Source organism: Tenrec ecaudatus, chromosome 3, assembly GCF_050624435.1.
Source record: "Tenrec ecaudatus isolate mTenEca1 chromosome 3, mTenEca1.hap1, whole genome shotgun sequence".
Taxonomy (NCBI): Eukaryota; Metazoa; Chordata; class Mammalia; order Afrosoricida; family Tenrecidae; genus Tenrec; species Tenrec ecaudatus.
The window spans coordinates 78,222,066-78,239,182 of NC_134532.1; the positions used below are offsets into that span (position 1 = coordinate 78,222,066).

General features: G+C 43.0%; 1 protein-coding gene across 1 annotated transcript in view; it reads left to right on the forward strand.

The window, feature by feature from the left end:
- SLC7A11 (solute carrier family 7 member 11) overlaps positions 1 to 17,117 on the forward strand; it is an 89,681-nt gene that overhangs the window by 64,665 nt on the left and 7,899 nt on the right. The window contains exons 7-11 of the mRNA XM_075543782.1: positions 3,963 to 4,086; positions 6,024 to 6,127; positions 6,955 to 7,051; positions 8,620 to 8,769; positions 9,938 to 10,115. Of these exons, the coding sequence (XP_075399897.1) occupies positions 3,963 to 4,086; positions 6,024 to 6,127; positions 6,955 to 7,051; positions 8,620 to 8,769; positions 9,938 to 10,115 (653 nt within the window). The remainder of the gene's footprint in view (positions 1 to 3,962; positions 4,087 to 6,023; positions 6,128 to 6,954; positions 7,052 to 8,619; positions 8,770 to 9,937; positions 10,116 to 17,117) is intronic.

Sequence of the window (17,117 nt, forward strand, 5' to 3'; positions counted from 1 at the left end):
TTATTTCAGTGGGGATAATGATGGGGGTGGGGTGGGGGATGCTTTGAGGATGCCAGATATTTGATGATGATGATGATGATGATGATGATGATGATGAATGTACCTCAATGTCCTATTTTAAGAAGAGAACAGACTTTCTTCTGATGACTTGTCAATGTCAAAGATATTGATGATCAAAACTCGCATCTCATTTAAGATTCATAAAAGCAAAACAATACACAAGAGTATCACATTCTTATAGTATTAAGCTTAGCATACTTTCTTACTTACTCATATTTAGAACCTGGTATATTCTTACTCTTCTGTTTCAGCACGATGTCCCATCACCCTTGACTGTTTTAGGTTAGGAAAATACCAACCATCAATTAAGCTTTGGTACTGCTAACATTAAACCAATGTCCAAAAAATAAATTGAAATGAAATCAGTAACATTTACCAAATATTGGTGTAAGGTGCATTTGCCAATAGTGCATGCACACAAGTTGCAAGGCTTGAAAAAACTGTGTGAGGAGGACATTGTTTCTATAAAAATGAAATACATACACTTCAATGCGTCCTCTTTCATGTCCCATTGGATTTTCATACAATCTTTCTTTCAAAGAAAAATAATTTCCCTAATTCACTTAATACCAGTCCCTCCTTTTAACTTTTTAAAAAATGCATTGATCCAATGGTGTTCTTCAGTTAAATTTAGCATTTATCAATTTTGCAATTAGAAATGTGTGTTATCCAGATGAGTCTGATGGGGTGCCACACCCTGGCCCCAAAGTCCATCCTTTATACACCCTCAGGTTCTTCTTTCTCTGCTTCCCCGTGGCTCCATTGCACACCCCCAGTGTTTTGCCTCAGTGTGGTGGGGTCAACTCAGTCGCACATCCCACACTGTGTCTGAGGTGCTGTCCCGTGTAGGGCCATGGGTTGGTGCAGGAGGTTGCAGCTCGCTGTGGGGCCAGCTGTATGGTCCTCTCTGTACAATGGGCCCTTTGAGCCGGGCTATCATTCTCTGAGCTTGGTGGACCCAGGTGTGCTCCATTCCATTCTTCCTCCTTCCTTTGCTTCAGCTTCCTTCTGGGAGTGGTGTGGTAGGTCAGTTCCTTTCCCACACTACACGATCTATTTTCATTTTCTGTCATACTCCCTTTGATGGTGGGGGCTGGGCTAATTCTGGTTGGGGCCAGCGTATGGTCGAGTCTCTTTGTGTATTCCTCCATGCTTTATGTTGCCTTCCTGGTTTGGGATGCCTGGCTATCAAAAAGATAGAGCATCTGGGGTCTTTAAGGCTTGAAGGCAAACAAGTGGCCATCTAGTTCAGAAGCAACAAAGCCCACAGAGAAGAAGCACACAAGCTTAAGTGAACACGAGGTGTTGAAGGATCAGGTAGCAGACACCAAAGAACAAAAACCATCATTGTGTGATCACCTTCCCCACATAAAAACGCTGAAGACGAATGTGTGAATAAGTAAGTGTGGTGAAGAAGGCTAGTGGTACCCATCTATTGAGAGATATCATGTCTGGGGACTTAAAGGCTTGAAAGTACACAAGTGGCCATCTAGCCCAGAATCAACAAAGCCCACATGGAAGCAGCACACCAACATGTGCAATCATGAAGGGCCAAGGGGACCAGGTTTCAAGCAACAAAGGCGGGGAAAAAATAATATCATCATGAATGAGGGGAGTGCATGATGGAGACCCAATACCCATCTGTAGACAACTGGGTATCCCTTGCAGAGGGGTAGTGGAGAGGAGGTGAGTCACTCAGGGTTCAGTGTAGCAATAATGACACTCACAACCTTCCTCTAGTTCTTAAACGCTTCCTCCTTCCCAACTATCATGATCCCAGTTCTACCTTGCAAACCTGGTTAGACTAAAGGATGCACAGCGGTACAGATGGGATCTGAAAACACAGGGAATCTAGGACAGATGAACCCCTCAGAACCAACTAAGAGAATGGTGATACCAGGAGGGAAGGAGCAGGAGAAAGGGGGAACCCATCTCAGGGATCTACATATAACCTCCTCTCTGGGGGATGGGCAACAGGAAAGTGGGTGAAGGGAGACGCCGGGCAGTGTAAGATAAGATAAAATAATAATTTAAAAATTATTAAGGGTTCACGAAGGAGGGGGAAATGTAGAGGTAGATGGATGGAAAAAAGGAAAATGAGTTGATTCCAGGAACCCAAGCGGGAAGGCGATGAATGTATAAGGGTGCTTTACACAATTGATGTATGTATGGATTGTGATAAGAGTTGCATGAGCCCCAATAAAATGATTAAAAAAATAAAATACAAAAAAAGAGGAAAAAAATAAATGTGTGTTATGGGGTTAACAAAATGCCATCAGACACTCTTCACACAGGGGAAGGGAAACATCGCTACTTTCACATTAGGATGCCAGGATTTAGAGGTTAGTGTGTTTCCCCATCAAGGCTTAAGGCTTGGGGGATCAAGAGAGCGTCAGACTCCAAGCAGCATAGAGTGGCAGTTGCTGACTGGCTCGGTTTGCTTGTTCTCAACAGGAGATATTGCTGTTCAGCATCGTGAGCAGGGACTTAGTGTGCTAACCACACTCGGCTTGGGGAGTAAGGCAGACAGTGCCCTTTTTACCCCCCTGGACCTGAACTGCACTTCTGTCTGGGAAGAAATTATATTGAGGTCTTCATTAGTAGCACCCAGCAGAGTGAAGGCTCTGTGAGGGCTGATAAGCACTGTGACCACCCCATCCCACCCCCAAGCCATCCTGCAGCCTTTGTGCAGAGAGCTGAAGGTTTCCGTTGCCTGAACTGGAAAGAGTATGAAGAGGTGATTATGTTAAGCAAATAATGTGTATCAGTAACATGGAATCGAATGATCAGGGTCAGTAACTCTCTGGCATTGCCACTGCATCAGATGAGGACGTAACCTTGCATTTGTGCACGGCACTTCTTGACACCACACAGTGCCAGCGCTGTCCACTCGTGTGTGCTCCACAGCATGCCACCTCCAATTTCACAGGATTATCTTCGCTGCTACTTTATTAGGGACTCAGGATCTTGAGCCTCCTTTGAACTCACAGCAGGGAAGCGCAAAGTCATTATTGTGAGCACTTCTGTGCTTTTTGTATTATATACAGATTATTATTGCCACCATTTAGGAAGGTAGACCTGCTCTGCTCTCATGCATCCAAAGATGTGCACTTATTTACCGGTAAGAAGAGCCACTGAAGGGGAAACCGTGGAAGTGAAAGTGAAGTCGTGGGCACTTCCTGGCAAGTATTCAAGGCGTGGAAGGATTTCAGAGGATACTGGTTCCCTAGCTGGAAGTTTGAACCTCCTGGAAATGATTAGAAATGTAAATCCTGCCCAATCATAATCTCTGAGGTGGGGTTTAGCAGTCCTGTGTGTGTGTGTTTTAATTAGTTTATTTTTATCACTTTCACTGATGTACAATTGATATATCATATATGTCAATAGTTCAACCACATTCCCAAGAAGTGTGCCACTCCGCCCACCATCAATGCCAGGACATGTCATTTTCCTTGTACCCTTGTTGTCTCCTCCTTTCTTGCTGGGCTCCCTGGTCATGTTCCTTTGAGTCTATTAATCCAGTTGCTGTCTCTATAGGGCTAACTCATCTGGACTTCACTTGGAAAAAGATATACAAAATCAAGATGCAAAGTAAAATTTGAGAAACACTGCTATAACATTTAGAGCATTTTTTAAGCACAAAAGTCTGTTTGGGGGATATGGTGGAATAAATATCCACCCCCATGAACTTTTTAAATTACGAAGGAATATGTGACACTTCGCCTGATGAAATGTTCATACACATGTAGAACCTGTCATAAATGACATAGAGCCTATCATATCACAAAGAACCTGTCATAGACCACATTGTAATCTTCATGCAAAGACACCTGCGAGGTTCCTTGGCTTTTGAGAAGGAGTCCCTGGAGATGACTAATGAGTGATTCGTTTGTGCATTCCAGGACCATCCCCCTGGCCATCTGCATATCCATGGCCATTGTCACCATTGGCTATGTGCTGACCAATGTGGCCTACTTCACCACCATTAGTGCGGAAGAGCTGCTGCTTTCCAAAGCAGTAGCAGTGGTAAGTCCAAGATGAGTAAATAAAAATTTGAATTCAGGTTAATGAGTTGATGTAATTTGGTAGCAGTCCCTCTAGCAGAAAGCATTTTTAAATGTCTTTTCTTTTTCTTAACCTGAGTGATAATGAATAATTTAAAACTTAGATCTCACCATTAGATAGCTCAACTAAAATCCTGTATGATTTTCCTGTATGTGAATTCTATTTACACTATTCCTATTTTTGTTTCAATTCCATTTTTTTTTTCTACAAACTCCTTGAAGCCACCTCAAACAGGCTTGGAAATCTGCCAAGGTCTGTTGAATAGGAGGCATCCAATTTCCAACATGTCTTTAAGGGCAGGTGGGCTTAGACGAGAGTTAAATGAATACTGTTATGTTGTCGTTGTTGTTGGCTTCTGTGGTTTTGGGTGGAAATTTCAATTTACTCTGTACTCTTTCTTTTAGCAAACTTTTCTTCCAGGCTGACCACAAATAGTTGTGTGTTTTTGTTGTTGTTGTTGTTTGTATATCCTCTGGAATACCACTCCGGGGATATTCGTAGACTTGGCAAAGACTGGGTGGTTCCAAGTTAAAAAGATACCAGAGTTATAGCACTTCTTAGAATCCTAAAGATGCTGATGCACATTTAACTCCCTTAGAGATGGATACATAGAACTTTATAGCATCAAAAAAAACTTTTTATTTGACTCCAAAAGCTTTTCCTTCCAAAGAGGGAGAAATGTTTCTTTTACCAAAGGGGATATTATGAGCATATTTTTCTGTAAAAGATGCTTTAATTTTGCTTGAAGATTAGCTACTAAAAGAACATTCATTTATGACCTCATCACAATGAAGGGTAAAAAGAAAAACTTCCCAATGTTGAATGTCAGTTCCTTTAAAAATAGTCAATATTACCTCATTTCAGCTACAGCCGCAGGAAATGCATTATCTCATTTCATGTGAACCTGTGTACAAGTTCACAGTCTTAGAAGGGACTGTGCGCACTGCCATGAGTCTTACCAGACAAATGCCCAAACCTCTCTGATGGCAGGTCAGTTAGGCCAGTCATCTCATCGGCTAGACAAAGAAAGGGCAGCATTTCCTTTGGGCACACTGCTGTCCATTAATTGAGTAGCAACAGCCATGTCAAAGACAGTTAAGGAATCTTACATACATCTTGGAAAATTAACATATTTCATGGACCTGGGCAATGGTGCCCACACTATGACCTCATGCGAACTCTCAGAAATTTTACCTCTCTCTTAGGTTTTCTGAGGGTTAATGATCTCAGACCAGTGTCGGTGACTTTCCAAAGGAAACCACTGAATGGATAGGCAACCAGCTGACAGGGAGCAGGGAAGGAGGGTCTCAATAAAGAAAAAGATTCAGCTAGTATGACTTTTGTGGGGAAAAGATATCCAGCAATATGTGTGTGTGTGTGTGTGTGATGAAGTCAGCAATTACTTCCCTCCCACCCCCCACCACCCGCCCCAGATCAGGATGTATATCAGGCTTGGTGTTTAATCCAAATACATGTAATCCTTCTCGGTGTGTACATGCACTTCACTTTAAAAGGTGGCCTTCTAAGACAAAGAGAAGGGTTGCACAAACGGATTCCTACTTCCCAAAGAAAAACTTCTGAATAGAGTTATTTTTACCCACCAGAGAAGATACTTGTAAAAATTGAAAATAGATTCAATAACTGGACCGTTGCTTTTTGGAAAGAGAGAGGGGTGCTTGGTTAGACCTTTGCCCAACATTTTGCAGCCAGCCATGCGTGCTCCTGGCTTTTGATTATTGTCAGCAGTGTTGGTCAGAGCCTAACCAAAGAGAGGGATTATGGAACACGCACGTGTCACCAGGCTAATAGAAAACCATAGAGGGAGTTTGGCCTAAATTGTTTCATTTTATTTCACTTTCTGGTAAAGCATTCATTTCTCCCATTCTGTCTTTCACTAGACCTTTTCTGAGCGACTACTGGGGAATTTCTCATTAGCAGTTCCGATCTTTGTTGCCCTCTCCTGCTTCGGTTCCATGAATGGAGGTGTATTTGCTGTCTCCAGGTGAGTGAGTTCAAGTCTTTTCAGGGAAAAAAAATCTGTCTATGAGATTGGATATGATCAGGATAACTTCGAAAAGAAAAGCAATCGTGATTCCAAAGCTGCTCTTTCAAAGGGGCTTGCAAGATGGAAATCTTGCTCCGAGTATCAGGAACATGTTTTATTCTGCCCAGTAGAGGGCAGTGTTCATCTACTCACAGGACTTTCTGAAGCTGGGAATGAGGCATTTTTTAGTTTGTCTATAGTATCTAACAACAACAGCATGTTATTTCTGGTGATAAAATCTTTGGTTTCGCTAAAGGTGACAAGAAAAATATAAAGGAAGCTACACCAGAAATCACACTACATCATCTGCATCCTCTCTGTCTTGATCGATGCAGGAGCCCTGTTTGTCTTATTGTGAAATGATTAGAATCTTGTCACATTTCATGTGAATGTTATATATCCTTGTGTATGTGCATGTATACGGATAGGTACATATGTGTGTGTACATATACGTATATAGTTGATTCATGCACACATAGATATCATACTGGGACCTAGCACTAAGTCACGAGCAAGTCTTTGTAGGGAGGGCTCGCTGTGCTGAGGGAGACATTGCTATTTTTTTGTTCAAGGGATTTCAGACTGTGTGGCAGATTTTGTAAACCTCAAAGTCAGACTTCCCAAGATGTTCTCTACTTTCTCAAAAGAGTTCACCGCACACACTCACCTAAGAAATACCAGCCTATTGGGTTTGACTAGAATATGAGTGTTCTCTTGGAGTTCTCTGATTTTCTCTGAAATGGTTGGTTGTCCAGTCAACTGCACCCCCATTTCTCTCCCATCAGGTTATTCTATGTGGCGTCTCGAGAGGGTCACCTTCCCGAGATTCTCTCCATGATCCACGTCAGCAAGCACACCCCGCTGCCAGCTGTCATCGTTTTGGTAAATGCTCGTTAACAAGTGCATCTAGATAGACGCTCAAACAACAGGGCAGCAATGAGGAAATCAAGCCAGGCTTCAGATTGTCCTTTACGTTCTCATTTATGGTTCGATGGTGTTTCTGTGCAGAGGATGGTGGAGACAAGATAATGCCTCTCTCCTTTCACCTTGACTCAGTGCTTGTGACTCCTAGTTGATGTTTAGGGCCATAACTACATTCTCTCCATCATACTCTGGTAAAGATTTGTGTGGTCTGAGGAAAACCATTAACTTGGCATTAACCTAAAGCCTTAGAGGAAAAGATGTAGAATAATCATTTGTTCCAGTTTTACTTTAGGAGCGTAAACTCAAAGTTTCTGTTCCCCAAACACCCAAACATCTCCTCATAGGTTCCTTATGATGAAATGCATGGGGGAAAAATTAGCCAGAGAATTTCTGAAATCCTAGACAGGGGGTGGGGATGGGGGTGACTCCATGATTAAAAGAGAGACATTTGAGGACAGTCCTAAAGGGAAGCAATGAAAGCACAAAACTGAAATGTGAGCTGTAGAGCTCTGTGGGCTGGGAAACAGAGTCATGAACTAGCGCACTCAAAAGACAGTGTCCAAGTGTAAAACTCCCCAAGTACCCAGTGGCAATGGTATTCAGTTCTAGGTACAATTTTATAATGTTCTTTTTCTTTCGACTGGAATCTGCTCTGAGCAGCACCCTAGAATGCATTGACCAGCCCCACCCACACAATCCACATGCTTTTAAGCTGCTGCTGCTACTTGATTTTCTTCTTCTTTTCAAGGGACGTGCACTCTCCATGTGGAATCTAGACAGTAATGTCACGTGTAAGAATAGATGTGTGTGTTTTTTTGGTGAAGAGGGCTTTCACTGTAAGCCTCTGCTCTCAGTCTTGCCGTCATTGGCGTGTTCAGCTGCAGAGTCTGCGGATCTCGTTACTTCGTCCTTTCTGTGGGTTTGAAAGTGACTCACAGCAAAGTCAGTGTGCAGGCAGAAGAGGTCAACCGTTAGCATTTGGGAGCAAACAGAGTCACCTAGACATGCCCGTGTTGTATGGGTACAGGTAACCTAGATAATTTGTGGTGCTCTCTAAGATGTCCCAGTGGGATGTACCTCTAGTCCTTCTTGTTTTTGTTAGGTGTTATCAAGTCAGCTCCAATTCATAGTGACGGCTGAATAAAATCCCACCTGGCTCTACACCATCCTCACAATCACGGCTTTATTATTTGCTATTTACTAATTACTTCAGTTTCTGGGTCTTTAAATCTTGCAGCCATTCAGTCCTTCGTCCTTTCCGTTTGGGGTCCACATTATCTTCTCTCCAGCATAAAGGGATAGAACATGAATTGCAGGTGCTTCGTGATGATAATTCACATACAGTCAGTGCTCTGAGGGATTTTGAGAGCAAGCATAGACGAGAAGTTAGTGGAATCTAGGTTTTTAGTTCTTTGGTAAAAGAGCCTTTGAAAACAGATAATAATCTACACCATTAGTGTTTGTGAACCACCTGTATTTTGCTGTTCTCTTATATCACTGAGGTTGAATTTTTCCCCTTCCTGCAGCACCCTTTGACGATGATAATGCTCTTCTCTGGAGATCTCTACAGTCTTCTGAATTTCCTCAGTTTTGCCAGGTGGCTTTTTATCGGGCTGGCAGTTGCCGGACTGATTTATCTCCGATACAAACGCCCAGATATGCACCGTCCTTTCAAGGTAACCTCAGCAGTATTGATGGGTCTACATAAATCTTCCCCCTCGTTCCTATGCCTGCCTTTGTCATAACTTGATGATGGGAAGGAGGGACGGGGGGTAGCATCCTCAGGGATAAAACATTTAACTCTTGCAGGTGGTACCTTTCTATTGGATTTATTTAGCTTGCAAAAACATAATCCATCTTGTGTTCTATGTGATGTCCTGAACTTGGTATGTGACCATTTTGAAAACAAGTGGTATTTGTTATCCTGATTTTCCATGAAGGTGTTCAGGGCCTGGAAATGTTGGATGAATTAGACACCTTTCTCTATCATTATACTGAATAGTATAAGACCGATATGACACTGTCACTAATTAAAATTCTACAAAGGATACTACACTTATGTCTTCTTAAATCTTAAGGCTTATTAAATTGCACAAGGTCCTGTGTTCTGCATTAGACTTTATAAAAGGAATAAAAACAGAGAGAGGACGGGAAGACAGATAGGTTTATTACCTTCAAGGATGTCCATCTCCCATATCTAGGCATTTCCTTCTGGGAAGGCTGGCGACAAACACACTTCTCAGCTCCTTCACCCTTGAGTGTTTGTGGGGGCGATTTGGTCTCTCCATTTATTCACTTAAAAAGAATAACACCAATGATGTTGTCAGAATTTGTTTCTAATTATATTTATTGTCCGATGCTGGCAACATCTTTATTAGTGGTTGAATAGGAATTGGCCTCTTCTCTTCTGTCAGGTCTTATTGTAAGCCTCCTGCAGAAAATCAATGCGGGCTGAAAAATTTTAACACATAACATGCCCCCTGTGCTCTTGACTCTACCTTAAAGTGGGTTTTAATCATAACTATTAAGGAGGCAGTCTCTTAAAATCAGAAGCATAAATCATAATGGTACTCTACGAGTAAGTGAATTCAAACACAACTTCTGATGAACACCCTTTCCTGTCCTTCGATTTTGAAGCATTCAAAGGTTTAAGAACGGTCTGCATGAGCATGTCTAAGGCATCCTCTGTGCCCCAGTAAAGAGGATGTGCTACTGCGGTGACATTGCAGGGCGGCGGCAGCTTGCCGTGTGACTAACGTGTAACTCGCTCACATGATTGAAGCACTCTGAGCCCATCTCCTGTGTCTGTGTGTCTGACATGAGTCTTCCTTTGCTGTCTTCCAGGTGCCCCTGTTCATCCCAGCCCTCTTTTCCTTCGCATGCTTCTCCATGGTGGCCCTGTCCCTGTACTCGGACCCGTTTAGCACAGGGGTTGGCTTTGTCATCACACTGACGGGGATCCCTGCATATTATCTCTTTATTATCTGGGATAAGAAACCAAAGTGGTTTCGAAGACTATCAGGTGAGAGTCTTGGTGGTTTCATGACTGTTTGAGAGACCCTGTTGGGGCAGTCACTGCATTTCCATGGGATCTTTGAGAAGGAATGAAAGCAAGGGTATTTCGGGTGTAGCCACGGAATCCCTTTCAGAATCTTTAGTTTGCGCTTCAGAAATAATTTAGTAGGAAAACAACTTTTTAAATTTTATCAGTCATTATGTAAATGACCTAATTTTGTACTTTTGAATGATATTTTATTTGGGGCTCAATGCCTTTAGATGATTCTGTGTCATAGGATATAACTTGAAAGTGGCATGAGACGTGAAGATGCACATACCTGTACAGGTGGAAGTGCCATGGTCACAGCACTGCCCTAGTAGGGAGGATGAGACACACGAGGGTCATGATAGCAAGAGCAATGAAGAAAAGAAAAATGACTCAAACCTAATGTGAGATTTCTATGTGTTGGCAAATGTATGCTCTTATTTAATATTTCTAGGGTAGAGAAAGTAAAACAATCTATAATCTCAAACATCCCTCTTTCATAAATTTTGCATTTCAGTATGGGAGAATTTGCTTATCTTATAGCAAGTCATATAGATAATAAGCAAACGAGCTATACTTCAAAGACAGGCAGTTATGTGTTCTAGAACTACCACCTTGGTGCCAGTGATAATGGGTTATTAAGAAGGGGGAGGCAAAAGATGACACATCAGTTTGGTGGTTCCCACAGTAATCCTGAGGTGGACTGAGGCACATTTGAATACAAACAGTAGTTGCAGGGTTCAAGAGACAGTGGAAGCCTGGTAGCACTGTTCAATAAGTGCTTGAGTGCGAACCACAGGGCCAGTGATTTGGTTAGCCTGGGTTCTCTAGATAATTACCGCAAACTAGTGATACGCACACACTTAAATACATACACATTAAGAATTTCACATCAAGGAAATAGCTCACAAAGTTGTAGAAGCTGTTGAGTCCAGTCCAGCTCAAGTCTGGGTCAGATGGTGAATTGGAAGCTTCTCCTGGCTCATGTTGCGATGGGGGCTATATCACCAGGAGGGAGGGAGGTGCGAAGACAGATGAATCCAAGGTTGGCAGGTCAGATGGATCTCAGGAATGGCCAACAATGTGGCTGGCCTTTTACTCAAGTCCAGTGAAATGGAGGTAGACAAGTCAGATGCAGGATCCTGACCAGCGAGACGCAAAGAAGCATTCCACACCATCTACTTATAGACGAAGTAGGCTATATGCTCCAGGAAACATCATGAAGGTGCCCACAGTGAGGAGGTGAACTTGACCCTTATCTTCCCATGATTGTTAGCAAATAGGAGGTTGTGTCATGGAATTCGTTATATTTTATCCCCTCATGGGGGAAGCCTAAGCTGTCAAAATAGTGAGAATTCTGGCCCATACAAATTAATGCAAACCTAAATATCACAGTGATTCAAACCCACCAGCTGCTTGGCAGGGAAAAGGTTGGTTCTTATTGAGTTTTTCAGTCTTCGAAAGATGACAGAGAGTCACTGGGAGTCAGAATGGTCTTGATGGCAGTGGGTTTCCAGAGAAAACAAAGGTAATGAAGAGGAAAAACGAACAGGACTCTATGACCCATTAAACGGGAAAAGCACAACTGATAGTAGCCCAGGAGTAGGGCGGTGTGTTTATGAATAACCTCTCAAACGTCCAGCCCCCTCTCAGGAATTGTGCTGAGTCCTTTCCCTATGCATTCAATCCTCATTAAGATGTGTGTGTGTGTGTGAACTATGGGATTCCTACATGTAACTTATGAAAGTAGGACTCATGAAGACTAATATATATATAGAAAGTTTTAAGCCGGAGAGCTATAATTTGAACCCATGTCTGTTAGACATCAACATCCTGATTGTTTTAGAGTGGGTACCTGGCATATAAGAGATCTAAAAAGTGAAGCTCACTCACTGCTACCTAATCCATGCTGACTCATAGCAACCGTATAAGACAGGGGAGAATTGCCCCCTGTGAGTTTCTGAGGCTGTGATTCTTGATGGGAGAAGAAAGTCCTATCTTTCCCCACCAAGGATCTGGCAGTTTCCAACTGCTGACCTTGTGGATCACAGCCTAATTCATAACCACTATGCCACCAAAGATCCCTCAAAGTGAAGCTACAGGACCAGACTTTGTCTTCCTATTGGTGTAGACTATGATGTTTACTTTCCTCCTGTTTCAGTTTACTTATTTTACCATAATTAATCTTAAATAGCCTCTCCCCACCCACACCCAACTGCAAACAAACAAAACCCAAACTGAAACTCACTATGAAGCCAATCTGGACTCGTAGAGACCTTGGGACAAGGTAGAAATGCCCCAGTGGGTCTCAGAGTTGGTAGCTCTTTCCGTGAGTGGAAAGTCTCCCCATCCTCCCCCGGATCATCTGGTGCCCTTGGGTTTGCCACACAACACATAGGCCACTCTCATCAAGAAGGTTTCCGGTAAACTTTTAAATACATAACTTAATTTTAGTAAACAATGGAGAGGAAGTGCTTGTTTTACATATTGAATCTGAAATATGTTGCAAAAGCTCGATTAGAAGGCAGTCACTTAAAGTGGAGTTTTGCTACCGCTCTTTATTAGCTTGTAATTGGTATTTGGTATCTTTAGACCTTCTACTGCTATTTATACCTGGAGTTCACTTTGTAGCTGGAATGCTTTTCCCCAAAGAAGAGTTCGTTTACAAGCTGGCTTATTTGAGGCTAATGTGGATATACTGATTGCCGAAGAGATTATTTAATCTCTTTTTCTAAACTGGTTTTCTGTAGAATATTTTTAGTTGCCCCCCCTTTTTTTTCTGTTGCAGGCACTAAAAATAGAACCTTTGCCAGAGGTGCGAAAAAGGGCTTTATATGCAACATCCACCATCAGATGACGTTAGTCCTTACTATTTAGAGACCTTTGTCTATCTCTGATCCTAGTGAGAGGCCTTGAGTGCCACGGAAAACCAAGATGCGTTAAGAAGTGCAACTGGTTAGCCTTGGCGTTGAACTGCCACTAGGAGAAGCAGAATGAAGGGCACGCTCACTGTTCAATCACTGTCTGGAGGCATGGTGTTCGTCCTGCTGGCGGTCAGCCAGGGAGAAATGTCCTCCTCCTTCGTGCTCGCATGAGCACTTGGCACCGTGTACTTTCCAGGGTGTCTCATGCTCCTCCTCATTCGATGTCTTTTCAGGCTCATTCATTTTAAAGTTGGTTTATTTTTTTCTTTCTTTCTATTTCCCTGTCTCTTAATGATGTTCTGAGCATACACAAGGCTTCCAAATTTAGTGGTAGCCGTTTGTGAAACAAGCAGCGATGTAGTAGTCCCATAATGGTTATTTGGTTCTCAGAACCTCCATTAAGTCTTACCAGGGAGCACGGCAATTGTGCCTGTAAAGTGCAATCATTGTAACTCTTTATCTTTATAGCTGCCTTGCAAGTGAACAGCAAAAAGCTACAATCCTCCATAATTTTGTTTGATTTTTCTCTTAGGCAGCATTCTTGGAGTAAAATAAAGAAAATTCGTAATATTTATTGCTGCAATAGAAGCATTTTCCTAGCCTTTGACCAAAAGAAAACACACATAAGCCCAGAAAGTGCTCGTCCCCATAGAGTTCGGAAGGAAACCCTGACCGTGCCCGCAACAACCGCTGTTGTTAGAAACTCCGTGGGAATTTGGAGACCGAGAGAGCCTTTGCTTGGGGAGTTTGCTCATCATTCCACAGCATATGGTTCTCCTTGGTGAAATTCCTTAGCCTTGATTTTGTCATTTATTTTTACTCTGAGATAGATGAGTCGATTTGCCCTTTGAAAGTGATAATCTTCCAAACCGCATCTCACCTTCCCTGCTTCCAGGGAGAAAGAAGGAGGGTTGCCAGGCAGGAGGCAGAATCGGTGCTTAGTCCTGAGAGCCAGGGAATGCTTTGAACCAAGGCTCTGAGATGCTTCAGAGCTTTGATGAATTTCTGTGGCCACACGATGCCAGTATTGAACTGCATTTGGTTTGATAGCGTTCCTAGGCTGAAAAGAAAATATGCTCTTAAGGGAATACTTAGATGCACGGAATTTCTTTCTCTCTCTCTTCTCTTTGCCATCTGTGACAAAGTGGTTAATTCTTCTGGTTGTGTATTTATTTATTTATTTTTAGCAACACAAGCTTCTCAGGCACGGAGACAGGGGAGAATGTCCCAGTGGCAGATTCAAATACCAGGAGGTAGAAAAGCCAAGAACTCTAGCGCACCCCCCCCCCCACCCATGCTCTACGTGGCTGCCTCTGCTTCCTAGCCAAACACTACCAAGCCAGAGAGCAAAAGGGATGGTTGGGAGCCGGTCCGTCTTGATCAGGGATTGATAGGAAGGAGGGCTTTATTTAAGTGAAGTATTTGTAGATTAAAAAAATGAATACTGGATAACAGCAAAATGACTCATCAATTTGGGGGCAGGGGGATAGTAATTTTCAGCCTTGCTTTGTGATAGGTCACTGAAAACCTGCTAATAAGCACAATAGGCATTTCTGAAGATTATATTGTTAATTAAGTGAGTGTACCTACAGTTTTTTTTTAGAGATCCAAACTGCCTCATTAAAGGATAGCACACGATCATGCATGGGAAAAAAGGTTTTGAATGCTTAAATTAAAAAAAAAAGATATCTCTTCATAATGGTGTTTACCTCAGATGTATTTTGTCATTGTGTATGTATCATTTGTAATTGTTGTAGGTGTTTCTGTTGTTCGGGAAATGAAACCCAGGATCGATAGAGGCAACAAATAGAATAAAGGTTCCTGGGTGGGGGAGCTGGGGGGAGTGTCCAGTGGGGGAGCTCAAGGGGAAAGGGGGCTGATATCAAGGAATTCCGGAAGGAAGAAAGTGTTTTGAAACTGATTGTACAGTACTGCTTGACGTGATTGAACTGCGGAATGGTATGCTATCTGTACGAGCTCCCAATACAATGGTTTGGGGAGCAAACTAGCAATGAAAGTACTATTCTGAGTCCGTCTTTCTCAGTAGCCTAACCTTTCTCAAACATCACCAAGTTTCAGCTTCAGTTCCTACCCTTTTATCCGGTGTGGTTGTGTAAGCCTGATTTTTCAAGGTCAGTTGTTGTTTGAACTTATTTCAAGAACAACTACTGAACAGGAAAAGCCAAGCTGAAAAAAAATCAACCTTGCTATTCAGTCTTCTAATTCAAAACAAATGCATAGTCATCAGCTCAAATTTATCCACCTGAGGCTGATGATCCCTACATTGTGAACTGTGAAATGAACATGGACATATATCTGCTGCAGTTTGTTTGTTTGTTTGTTGCAGGCAGGCAGGTAGCAAGTTGCCCGAGAGCCTTCGTTGGTTCTGCGGGCCTGACTCCTCTCTTGTGCCTCTCCTAGCATAAAACGTTGATGTGGTTCCAGTAATTCCTCGCTGTCCTAATCACTCAGCCTCGATGGTGATGAGGTGTTTTTTCACCTCTTGAGATCTCTGAAGAGAGAGCTTAAGAAAGTCACTGGAGAGACTGTTGACGGGATGAAACCTGGAGATAGAGAAAGGCGAGGTGCGGGGGGCGGAGGGCGATGTGAGGAGAGAGTCGCTGGCCTGTAAGCAGCTAAAGGGAGGGGCCAGCGGGAGCGTGTGGGGCCAAAAATGACTAGGAATTGCATGAGATCCAAGTTGCTCTGCATTGGTGCAGCATTGTGCCATGGAGAAGCAAGATGGCTAAGAAAGCAAAGGGAAAGCCCCTTTTGGAAATGGCTTCAGCGTTGGGCTTGAAGGAGCAGAAAGAAGGCATTATTGGGGAAATTTGTTTAGGAGGCTTTCCCTGTCCAGGGAGGAAGTACTGGGAAGGTTGCTTTAGCCCCAAGACATTGCATTCAACCATAAAAGATGCTTAACACCACTTGTTTTTGCAATCACTGTAGGTAGCTCTAGCGCCTTTGCGTACAAAGGCCACATGTCCCTTTCTAGCAATTGATATTTACTTATCCCTCCAAAGTCTATTCATATGGGCTGCTTTTCACAATTCCCTTTCCTGGGAACATGGACTTTAATTGTTCTTGAGTGCTCCCTTGTGCGCCACCTACCTTTCCATGTGAAGAGCGGGCTGTGACACACATGCGATTCTTTCAGGGAACATTTCCACACAGTCTACCATTGGCCAGCACTGTTTTGAGCCCTCTGTAATAATTCATGTCCACGATAAAAAAATAGTATTTCCAGAAAAGTTGCCTTGGAAAATACTGTTGTAAAGAATTAAAAATACATGTTTACAGGTCATTTTTTAGTGCCTAGAAGGGGTCGTGATAGGTGAAATTGGTGAGTGAGGAGCAAGGCTTTCTGTCTGGGATAAGCTGAGGGTAAACTCTGGGATGTTCCCCAGCCAGTGGACATCTGCAAAGTTCTGTGCAGATTGACTACAGACTACAGCAGTCAGAGGTAAACTAGAACCTCCCTGCCAGCACAGGTTCCCAGACTCCGAGGACCAATGACCGCTGTAAAGGCACACAGAGAGTAGAGCAGTCCAGTGGCTCCTAGGCTCGGGTGTGTATCAGAAGCACTCTTGTTGGCCCTGTCTACTTATCAGCATATCTCAGATGAGGTCTGGAAAGTTTCCTTGCTAACATGTCAGATAGTGCCAATGTTGTGCTTCTGGAGAGAAACGTGGAGGCCCACTGGAAGTAGGATGGATCCCCTTCCAGCCCTCCACTTGATGGGGGAGGCAAAGGAGGCTCTGGGAGATGAAAGGATTTGCTCCATCACATGCTACCCAGTAGAGGTTGGAAATGGTCGGCGGAGCTGCTGCGGATTCTATTGAGGAGGCTGTGTCATCACAGGTGCAAAAACAATGAAGCAACATTACGGGGAAGATGAAGTGTACTTTTGAAAATTTATATCGTGGCTCTATTGTCTCAAAATATTTGCAGTCTCCAGGGTCATGAATAAAGACATAATGGGGAGTTACAGAAGTGATAAATTAATTGAGCGTGAAAGGATTCTAACAAAGTAAATAATTGTTGGAAGCACTGTGAC